The sequence below is a fragment of the Myxocyprinus asiaticus genome, chromosome 10 (assembly GCF_019703515.2).
Source record: "Myxocyprinus asiaticus isolate MX2 ecotype Aquarium Trade chromosome 10, UBuf_Myxa_2, whole genome shotgun sequence".
NCBI classification, from domain to species: Eukaryota; Metazoa; Chordata; class Actinopteri; order Cypriniformes; family Catostomidae; genus Myxocyprinus; species Myxocyprinus asiaticus.
The window spans coordinates 41,006,710-41,019,080 of NC_059353.1; the positions used below are offsets into that span (position 1 = coordinate 41,006,710).

The 12,371-nt window shown below is 39.2% G+C and overlaps 1 protein-coding gene across 3 annotated transcripts in view; it reads right to left on the reverse strand.

Moving 5' to 3' along the window:
• The window catches only part of LOC127447109 (glutaminase kidney isoform, mitochondrial-like), a 77,399-nt gene extending 65,028 nt beyond the window's left edge, over positions 1-12,371 (reverse strand). For all 3 annotated transcript variants that reach the window (XM_051708677.1, XM_051708676.1, XM_051708675.1), the window contains exon 1: positions 11,948-12,371. In XM_051708677.1, coding sequence (XP_051564637.1) covers positions 11,948-12,240 — 293 coding nt within the window. In that variant the 5' untranslated portion in view covers positions 12,241-12,371. The remainder of the gene's footprint in view (positions 1-11,947) is intronic.

Sequence of the window (12,371 nt, forward strand, 5' to 3'; positions counted from 1 at the left end):
TTGGCTTTTATGTGACTTCCTGTATGAGCTGTGCTCTTGGAGGATGGCCACTTCTGAAAAGGTTCACTACAGTGCCAAGTTTTCTCCATTTAGAGATAATTGCTCTCACTGTGGTTCTTTGGAGTTCCAGAGTCTTTGAAATAGCTTTGTAACCCTTCCCAGACTGATGTATTCCAATCATCATTTTCCTCATCATTTCTGGAATTTCTTTCAACCTTGGCATAGTGTGCCACGGGGTGAGACCTTTTAGCCAACTTCAAGCAGCTGAAAAAGTTCTATTTTAGTGTTGATTTGATTGAACAAGTCTGGCAGTAATCAGGTCTGGGTGTGTCTAGTCCAGCTGAATACCATTATGAATGCAGTTTCATAGATTTGGGAATTAAGTAACTAAGAGAGCAAATACTTTTTCACACAGGCACAGTTGGTTTTGGATAACTTTTTTGGCTTCAATAAATATCTTTATCATTTAAAAACTGTATTTTGTGTTTACTCAGATTGCCTTTGTTTAATGTTAGATTTTGTTTAAATTTTTGAAACAATTTAGAATGCCTTGCTTTGCCTTGAATGGGACTTTGTTTTAAGGCCATCAGGGACAACAGATATCAATCTCTTGCTGGTTTTGGCTTTTTGGGCCACAGATATTTTCACTGGCACCATGTTTAGTTATTTGAGCCTCCTGGAGATAGCTGACCTGTGCTGAGCTATGCTCATGTTACACATCGAGACTGATGAGTTCAAGCCTTCATATGAAATTGTTATCAAAGCCGTGTGAAGGATGGGTGCTGGCGCTGCAGCTCACCCTGTGAAGTGCTGTCAAGACAGTGTATGCATTAAAACAAATTATGAGAATTAATAAGAAAATTAATCTAAAAAGATTGGGGATTTTACCCCGCTTGAGCTGTGTGGGTTCAGCGGATCACCGGTAAATTGAGAGTTTAACGGGTTAATTAGGCTACATCTTTCACACGCATAGGCTACCGTATGAGATCAATCAGCTATGTCTATAACTTAAACGTAATATTACAACTTACATCTGCACAAACGATGAATACACAGGTGAACTTGAACTGTTACGCTCTAGTCAGAATGCGTTGTGAATGCAGTTTCCATAAAAACATGCTACACGCAGTGCAATATACTAAACTGTCTAAAACACAGAATATTGTTCACAGTTTTTATTTAAATTGAGTTTTAATGAAAAACCTAAAACGATTAACACAACCGATATATCAGTCGGCCGATATTATCCTTTATTATCCGATATTAGCCTTTCACCGATATATCGGTATCGGCGTATATTTTACCGATATGCGCAGATATGAAAACTTTTTTTCAGAACATATAATGAAGAAAACAATACTTTAGAATTGGTGTCATTATGTAGTTTGTCCAGCAGAACGCGCTCCATCTCCATTGTTTACAGAGCTGACTCTGAACTGACGGTGGCTCTGCAGACAGGGCGGAGTTAATTGGTGCTGAGTTGAGCGGTGTCTTCACGGTAAGCTGCTAACTAGTTTGTGAAATACATACTGGAAAGTTAAAAACAATGACCCCATCATTTTCCCTTTTCAATATTACTAATATAATGTTAACCCTGTCCCTGACAGCCATGTCACACATGTCTGTTTGCTGTTAGCCAGCTATAGTTTGTCAGTGTAGTAAGTAATGTAGCATATTGAAAGGTAAACATCAGAGCATCTTTTTGCAGCTCAGCAGACAACGGTGCGGTGGTGGATTGTGTCTGTTGAGTGAGACGCAATGCTGGTCTATCTTTTACTCTCTGTGACAACGAGCTTATAGCTAACTAGCTAACCACGTAGCTACTTTCATTGCTTGTCAGCTCAGTGGAAACTAATGTGTAAACATGTATTCACCAAACTGTTTTGTTAAGGATTCACAGTTTGGTACCCCCTTCAACCGAACAATTCCAGTCATTGTATTTATAAAATGTAATATTTAAAAGTCTGGTTTTCCAACGTTGAAAGTTTCCCCTGAACTTGTATAGCAGAATACGGTGCAACACCACTGCCACTGTTTTTCTCTTGTTTCAGCAGATGTAAATGCTTCTTGTTTTACAACCTACCAGTAATTGACTGGCAGTATTAAAATAGTCAGCATTTGACTGATACTAAACAGTAATACTGATGTTTATTTAGATATTTATTTTATTTTTATTTATCCTTTATTTTAATGGTCAGCATTTGACTGATACTAAACAGTACTGAGGTTTATTTAGCTATTTATTTCATTTTTATTCATTCTTTATTTAATGGTCAGCATTTGACTGATACTAAACAGTACTGATGTTTATTTAGCTATTTACTGTATTTTTTTATTTTTTATTCTTTATTTAAACGGTAAGAAACTGATACTGAACATACAGTACTGATGTTTTTTAAGCTATTTATTGTATTTTTATTTATTCTTTATTTAAATGGTCAGCAACTGACTGATACTGAACATACAGTACTGATGTTTTTTAAGCTATTTATAGTATTTTTATTTATTCTTTATTTAAATGGTCAGCAACTGACTGATACTGAACAAACAGTACTGATGTTTTTTAAGCTATTTATTGTATTTTTATTTATTCTTTATTTAAATGGTCAGCAACTGACTGATACTGAACATACAGTACTGATGTTTTTTAAGCTATTTATAGTATTTTTATTTATTCTTTATTTTCTCAGTGTTCATGTCTACAATTTGTTGACAATGTATAATAATAATGTCAAATATTCTTTGATAAAATATTTGTTTAGGAAAGCAGCATTCTGAGTACCTATGCATAGTCATATCGGTGCAAAATCAGTGAACAATCCACATAGAAAAGGTCTGTTTTCATTCCAGCTCAAAAATTAACTACATTGACCACCATATCGGTAATCGGTGAATTTTACCCCTCTAAAATCTGTATCGGTCTCAAAAATCTCATATCGGTCGGGCTCTAATTAACACTGTAACTTCTAAAAAGCTTATATTAATACTAGCTAATAGTCTACTTTATTATACTCTTTATATGCTATTATTTCATGAGCTAAGGCTTTCACAAGGACAGTTTTTATATGTTATATAATTTATAATCATAATCCTAAATCTTTTGTTCGTAAAATTTTTAAATAATTGTTTATATATATATATTTTAAATGTACGAATGATTGGTTATTGTCAACAGAATGTGTGTAAAACATTTTTAAAATAACTGTGACGAGGAGGAGGGTGTGGCCGGGCCATAACGATGGACACCCAGTGCTGAATCAGCCGGGAGAGGGTTAAAGAGGAGCCGGGGATGCCAGTTCGAGAGAGAGAGAGAGAGAGAGAGAGAGAGAGAGAGAGACGCACAAAGCTGTGTGTGTGCTTCTTTGTTTGTTTTACAGTTTATGTTATATTTGAGTTCAGTTTGTTACTGTTCAGCTGGTTCCCGCCTTCTCTTTGCCCATGTTAAGAACCTTGTTACATTGGTGCCGAAAACCAGGGAGGAGGAGAGATGCCCTCAGTAAGTCAGGCCGAAGGTTTCCCTGGCCTGAATAGGGTGTTGGGGGTATGTGACGAGGAGGAGGGTGTGGTCAGGCTGTAATTATGGATACCCAGTGCTGAATCCACCGGGAGAAGGATAAAGAGGAGCCGGGGATGCCAGTTCGAGAGAGAGAGACACACGACGCTGTATGTGTGCATCTTTGTTTGTTTTGCAGTTTATGTTATGTTTGAGTTCAGTTTGTTATTAAAGTTGGTTCCCGCCTCCTCCTTGCTCATCTTAAGAACCTTGTTACAATAACAATGACGTGAATGTTAATAAATGCACATCACTGATCATTGCCTTTGTTTTTAAAACATAATTTTTCACATATTATAGCAGTTTTATGGCATTTTTAAAGCTGTTTATAGTATATCTGTTTGAATTGCAGAATTAATGTTTTATATTGTGCTTTACATACTATGCATCAAAACGTCATACAAATAGTGTTACTTTTGCAAAGCGCACAGAGATTCACAATTGATTTCAATAGAGTTGCATGTATAGCCTGTTGCTAAGCTATTAAATCTCTAAGCTATTAAACTATAGTTTATTTCAGCAACATTCTGAAAATATCCAAAGGCTGATTAACAAAAATGTAACATGTTCTAACAGTTAGAAGAACTGAAAATGCAGTGCAGTCCACTGAATGCTCCTTGATGTCTGTTTGCTGGTTGTGGGCTCTAGACATGCAGCCACCACACCCATTTTGATGGAACATTACAACTGCAAGAATGGAAAATAAAACTGATCTGGAACTCTCTTGTGAACATAAGAAATAAAATGAAACCAGGATGGCACATGCTTTAAAACGTCCACCATTGTGCCTGTACCAAAGCAATCCAAAATCACTTGCTTAAATGACTGGCGTCCTGTTGCTCTGACCCCATCATCAGCAAATGCTTTGAGAGACTAATCAGAGATTACATCTGCTCTGTGTTGCCTCCATCACTGGACCCAATGCATTTTGCTTACCGCAACAACCACTACACTGATGTTGCCATTGCATCTACAATACACACTGCTCTCTCCCACCTGGAAAAAAGGAACACTGAGAATGCTGTTTGTAGACTACAGCTCAGCATTCAACACAATAGTGCCCTCCAAGCTTGATGAAAAACTCCAGGCTCTGGGCTTAAACAGCTCGCTGTGCAGCTGGATCCTGGACTTCCTGTCAAGCAGACGCCAGGTGGTTAGAATGGGCAGCAACATCTCCTTATCACTGACCCTCAACACTGGAGCACCACAGTGCTGTGTTCTTAGCCCACTCCTGTATTCCCTGTACACACATGACTGTGTGGCAACACATAGCTCCAATGCCATCATTAAGTTTGCTGAAGATACGACGGTGGTAGGTCTGATCACTGACAATGATGAAACAGCCTACAGATAGGAGGTGCACACTCTGACACACTGGTGTCAGGAGCACAACCTCTCCCTCAGTGTCAGTAAGACAAAGGGGCTTGTGGTGGACTTCAGGAGAAGAGAAAGAGAACACAGCCCCATCACCATCAATGGAGCACCAGTGGAGAGAGTCAGCAGCTTCAAGTTTCTGGGTGTCCATACCAGGAACTCACATGGTCAAAATGACACTGAGGCCGTTGTGAAGAAGGCTCATCAGCGCCTCTTCTTCCTGAGATGGCTGAGGAAGTTTGGAATGAACCGCCACATCCTCACACGGTTCTACGAAAGCACTGTAGAGAGCATCCTGACTGGCTGCATCTCCGCCTGGTACGGCAATAGCACCGCCCATAACCGCAAAGCCCTGCAAAGGGTGGTGCGAACTGCCAGACACATCATTGGAGGTGAACTTCCCTCCCTCCAGGACATATATACCAGGCGGTGTGTGAAAAAAGCTCGGAGGATCATCAGAGACTCCAGCCACCCGAGCCATGGGCTGTTCTCACTGCTACCATCAGGCAGGTGGTATCGCAGCATCAGGACCCGCACCAGCCGACTTCATGACAGCTTCTTCCCCCAAGCAATCAGACTTTTGAACTCTTGATCTCTCACGATCAATATACATCAGCACTGCACTTTATTAATCTTATTATCTCACACTGGACTGTCATAAATTATATTCTCTTAACAGCACACTGGCAACTGACTATCAACCGACAGCCTGAATGTTTACAGTACAATACAACATACTGTACATTTTATATGTACTATATATATATTTAAAAAAAATTATTGTATAATGTGTATTCTGTATTGTGTGTATTGTATAATGTTCATTGTATGTTATTATTTGTATATTGTATTGTGTGTAATTATGTGTATATTAGATTTTAAATTGTGTTGTGTAAATTTGATGTTTATTGTAGATTGGTATATGTCTCATCACTGTCATGACTGCTATGTTGCTCGGAATGCACTTGTGTATATGGTTGTGTGACAATAAAAGTGATTTGATTTGATTTGAAATCAATCATTCCAGAAATCAATAAAAGAAACGTATGCTGACCTCCTGAAGGTTCCTGCTGACAATATGCTATAAAGACTACAACAGATAATACAGAGGATCTGGAAAAGAGCTTGAGGTTCAGAATACTTATAGACCGATATATCTGTCTGGCAATTTTATTTAATTGTATAAGCCTTTATTACATATTATGGGCTTTATACCTTTATCGGCCTTGTGAAGCACATATTTCCTCATATACTTTTTTTTGGGGAGGGAGAATATTGTAAAATACATGAGTGTGTTCATTTAAATTCAGCAATTTTGTGTACATCTCACTCACTGTCATTAAATTAGGCCTGTTTTACACAGTTTTTATCAGCACTAAATGGCCAATTTATGTCTATATACAAATCCATATCAGCATCAGCCATTAAAAACTCATATCGGTTAATCCCTACATAAAGGTTCGAACATTGAGAGAGCAATTCTACAATTAAATCTCCCAGTGCTCTTACACCTTCTCTCATCATTATGACCTGTTAGTCTTGTTGTCAAGGTAACAGAAGAGTAGCTCTGAGAGTCTGTGACAGCATGCAATTTGGTGTCTGTGATCAGCTTCAGGACCAAATGATCAGCCTGTGCCCCCATTTTCACCCGTAACATCAACAGACTGGTTTAAACACAGCCGAACACTCGGAACACACAGAATATCCCCATGGCAACACAACAATATCAATAACTAATTTCCAGGTGCTCTCAATATCTCATCAGTCACTCAGCGCTATTCTGTGAAGATCCCAATTTAAATCAGATTAATGTTGGTCAAATTACCCCTAATCACGGCAGTTACATTTTAACCATAACCGCACCACGTCTTCATGCACTTGCTTAATAATGAGTGCTTTGTGTTACAGCAAAAAGCCAAAGACCATAAACAAATTATAGATATTAATGATTTCTCACTGGAGCAGTTTTAGAGCTTGTAATGGATATATTTTTCTTGTTTTTGAACCTCTCTCCTCTGTGTGTGATGCTCTCATGGTTTTTACTGCTTGCCAGTATGTCACAATGACCTTTTGATATTGACAAATAAAACAAATAAATGTTAGCAATTCACAATTAATGTCATTTTAATGTCATTTTGGTAACTATATAAAAAGGTTCCATTCGTTAACATTAGTTAATGCATTAAGTATCATGAACAAACAATGAACAATATATTTTTACAGCCTTTATTAAAGGTGCTTGTGGCAGGGAGGAGGGCGGGGCCGGGTCATGATGCTGCACACCCGGCCCCTAATCAGGCTAATCAAGCCCTGGAGAGGGATTGTCAGTTCGAGAGAGAGAGAGAGAGAGAGAGAGTGTTACGGGCAGCTGCCCTGCATGTGTTTACGTTTGTGTCTTTTTGTTTAATTAAAAGATTATTTATATTGTCAAGCTGGTTCTCGCCTCCTTTCCACTGAACTTTGTTACACTGGTGCCAAAACCTGGAAAGGAGGAGGCGAGAACCAGCTTGACAATATAAATAATCTTTTAATTAAACAAAAAGACACAAACGTAAACACATTCAGGGCAGCTGTCCGTAACACTCTCTCTCTCGAACCTCCGGTCGCCTTTATCCCTCTCCAGGGCTTGATTAGCCTGATTAGGGGCCGGGTGTGCAGCATCACGACACGGCCCCCCCCTCCTCCCTGCCACAGTGTTATATGTAAGATTGACAACAAGTATTTGAAATGGGTACTACAGTCCAAATTCAAAATATTGGGGAGTTGTCTGCCCCGCCCCAGAATCGAAGCTCATTCGGGTTGCCAGAATGTTGACATGCAAATTAGCCAACTCAGCATCCGTTTTAAAGGATTTCTGGGCTTTAAGCTGTCTCCATCCTCCAAAGGCATCTACAATATTTATCCTTGTTTTACTACGCCTCTGGTCATGGTGGTTTTTAGATGGATGGCGAGGCTTTTTAGATCGGGTGGAATCTGTTATCTCTGATCCAGTTCATTTGCTGGCTTTCATGGCTGCAGCACACGGAGTTGTTTGCCTGCAAACTTGTTCAAATCTGGCAACCCTGCGGTGTCTAAATACTATTGGTGAGTGGGCAGTGGGCGGGATCACGCAGGCCAAAACATAAACAGAAATTCCGGAGAAGCCAGTATTTCAACTTTTTCCTAATTCTCTAATGACGTATTATGGTCATTTTAGATTTAGTACAGTAAAAATATTACATATAATGTAACATTGTAATGTTAGTTAATAAAATTACAATTGTTCATTATTAGTTCATGTTAGTTCATAGTTAACATCGCAAAGCTCTCTCTATTTTGAGAGTTACAAGAAGAAAAAAATGTAATATGTGGAAAAAGTAAAAATAATTTTTATAATTAAGCACAATTAAACAGGGCCATTCTGATTATTTTAATCATAATAAATAGTTTATGTGATATATGAAAAGACAAGACATACAGTATATCTAACATAGGATGTTTTTTTGTTTGTTTTTTAAGGTGTGCATCTCGCGATAGTGGTAAGGATGCAGGTTTTTTAAAGATGTGACAAAACTGCTTGTTCTAATTGTACAGTACTGAGCAACGATCAAAACAACAGGCTAGCTAGCCAAACCAAATTAGTGACTATGGCAAAGCGTCAGGTAGAATAGAAAAACGTGGTAAAAAGAAAACTAGGATTTATTTGGTCTTATTTATTATGTATTATTTTTTTTATGTGGATTTATTATGATTTACTTATTTGTATTGAATTTGGTTTCATTGAGGCAATGGAGTGCGAACTGTCTGTGTGATTTGTGGTGAGAGACTAGCGAATGAAACATTAAACTGTGTGCGCGATTGTCACTTGGTGTCACTTGAGCACTAACGGAAAAGCACAAAATATTCTCCATGTTATTTTAACATTAACAGACTGGGCGAATACATGAGATATGATACATTTCAATAAGTTGTATAGTATTGCTCAACATGACCTCTGATATTCATCGGTCAGAGAGTGTTGCACCTTGCTCCCTTTGAATGGGCAGCTGCCACGATCTGTCACACACAGCATTAAAGGGATCATGAAGAGATTTTTTTTAAATAATTTTATTATCTTCTCTGAGGTCCAATGAATATGTTAGTAAAGTTTTTTTTGCACCAAAACAGTCACAATTTAGAAATACAGTATATGATCATTTCCCAGGATGTTTTTGGCCCTCTGTCTGAAATGCTCGGATTTGGCCTAACCAACTCCTTAAAACTTAAACGTGGGGGCCTGGGTTGCTCAGTGGTAAAGACACTGGCTACCACCCCTGGAGTTCGCTAGTTCGAATCCCAGGGCATGCTGAGTGACTCCAGCCAGGTCTCCTAAGCAACCAAATTGGCCTGGTTGCTAGGGAGGGTAGAGTCACATGGGGTAACCTCCTTGTGATCGCTATTATGTGGTTCGTTCTCAGTGGGGCGCATGGTGAGTTGAGCGTGGTTGCCTCGTGCTATGTCTCCACGGCAACATGCTCAACAAGCCACGTGATAGGATGCACGGGTTGACGTTCTCAGACGCGGAGGCAACTGGGATTCATCCTCCGCTACCCGGACTGAGGCAAAAAAAAAACAAAACAAAAAAACAAATAAATAAATAAAAAAAATCACACACAAAAAAAAAACTTCAATGTAATGATTGGCTAACATCATGCAGCCCCTAAAATTCAGCAAACACATCCAGAAGAGAATGAACCTCAACATTATAAAACAAAATTGCAGGGTTTACACACAACGCACATCCAGCACATTGCATCTGAATATATTAAACTGTTCATCTCGAGCATAGATGACCATAAACTATCAAACAGTCATGACATTTGAAATATTCATGAATGAAACTATTAACATTTTAAGTGTTTTGTAAAGCTTGAATCGTATTTTGTTTATTCACAAGCAATCCATGCTGACATGAGCCCAAAAAAAACATAAATAGTCCAAAGAATGGTAAAATGATGCACATACTGAAGGCGCACTGAGGCGGAAACACCTCGAAACGGTCAAAGACCTCCATCGTCAAAGACGTCCATCATCAAAGACGTCCTATGTTTACACAGATTAACAATTAAAAATAGCGCAGATGGGCAAAAGAACGTGTCCATGACAGAGGCAGCAGCTGAATGAGAAATTTACTTCTCTCTTTCAGAGTTGTAAATTGACACCACGTCTTTTAAAAGCAGCGAAATAAATGGCAGCAGTCAAAGAGTCTATGTAGTTCATGTTTATATCCAAAATAATAAAAGAATAGTCCAGATGGGTCCCCTTTGGTGTTACACAAGTCCTGCCATCTGGACTTGAACTGCGCGCCAGTGGGCAGGGCCAAGGGTGCGATGACGCATGTTGTGGAATGTGCAAATACAAACGAGAAATGTGAGATCTCTTGCTTTGCAAAACTGAGTTCATGCATGTGCAAAATACCCCACAAGACCTGCCGTTTTGGAGATGCTCTGACCCAGTCGTCTAGCCATCACGATTTGGCCCTTGTCAAAGTCACTCAGATCCTTACGCTTGCCCATTTTTCTTGCTTCAAACACACGAAATTCAAGAACTGACTGTTCACTTGCTGCCTAATATATTCCACCCTTTGACAGGTGCCATTGTAATGAGATAATCGATGTTATTCACTTCACCTGTCAGTGGTTTTAATGTTCAGGCTGATCAGTGTATACTACACAATTACTGGTGAGTGAAATGTAAACATTTACCTGCGACTGATTTCCTCTGATTGTAGAGAAGGGTTGCGCATAGAGTAAAAGATCGATCTTATATATCAACCTATGCCAAGATAGTTCAAATGAAGATCGCGATACATCCGAAAATCGATATTTTTATCCACCCCTAGTTGCAAGACTTCAGCATTTCGCCATTTTTTTGAAAGGGGGCGTAACTTTAAGTAGTCTTGCAGGAAGCAGACAGACCCTTCTCAAATAAGCAGAAAACTGGACCAGACTTTATGCTGATACTCACTCCATTACTACCTTGCACACTCTTAATTGCGTAACTGGCTGTAATTCAACATTTTACTCTTTAGTAATCCAATTTGAACATTTTATGCCATTTTAACAAATGCCCAGTGTCTCACTAATAGTAATGACAAAATAGCAACTCCCCAAAACATCTTTTTTTTTTCTCAATATATGTTAATTCAAGAAGTTACACTTTTACCAGGTGCTGTTGGGTACAAGTTAAAGTACACACAGATTGCCACGGATTTTACAGAAAACCGCCCTAAATTTTACACTTGGTCCCAGATGACTGTCTGGAACATGTCACCTTGTCCATCCCTGAGCCAGGATGGTAACCCAAACTGAACACAATATTATCAAGAGGATAATGGTCAAGCTCTCGATTAAAGTGTATCTGCAGGCACAGCACGAACCTCCTGCGTCATCTTATAAATAATCCATAAGGCCAGACGAGCGATGAGTCATGATGAGCGTGTGAACCAGAAGAGCGCGAAAGAGCGAATGATTCTACTGCCAGAGTTATTTTCCACTCCAAAGAAGAAGAAATGAAAACGCCTTTAGATATCTATAAACATATAATAGATATGATGTATCTGCTTTTACAAGAGTAAAACGCCCATGTGTTGTAACTGAACAAACTGTAGTGTTAATGGTCTCCCAAAGCTCTGAGGATGTAGGTAATTTACATTCCACAGCAGCTGATAAAGGCCACCACCACTCCCCTCTCCAACTTCCACTCAGGAAACGTGGATCTTCTTACGCCACCACAGCACGCAGCACTTCAAATATAGCTTCAAATCTACGAGTGCACAGATACACCAAACACATGTGTACGCTAAAAACACTAAACGCAGCGCCACGAACGCGTGCGTCTCGAGGCGCGTTTTTTAACCGTTGAAGTTCTTAATTTGACACGGCGCCAAAAAGACGCAGCGTCCTCAGGAATATTTTGGCGCTTGAGTTGAACATGCTGTATAATTATGACCAGTAAAGAAATAAGTCATGACCAAACGGCATACATAAATTAATATCGTACTTGTCTGCCGCGGCTTCCTGGACGGTTTCATCTTTCTTCACTGGCTCTGTATGTTCAATCTCTCCCTCAGTCTTTGACCATAAGAATCTTCTCCCAGATGAAGGTCGTATGAAAGGCAGATGTCTTCCATTGTAGACAATTTTAAACTGAGATATTTTGCTATTCGGATAAGCAGTGGTAAAGCAGTACGCGTTAGGTAAAGTCTGCTTATGCCTTAAAATGTCATACAGCGAACGCTTATGGCTGGTTTGAATCAACTCCTTCAGCACAAATGAAGCCCTAAATTGTAACATCTCAGTCCTGTCGAGCTAACTGAGTTGAATTTATTATGTTTTTAATAGTACTAGAAGACAAATTGTAGTTCTGGCAGCTGCAGCAGAGTCAAACACCACACTCAATGCGCATCTATTGAGTGCGAAACTGC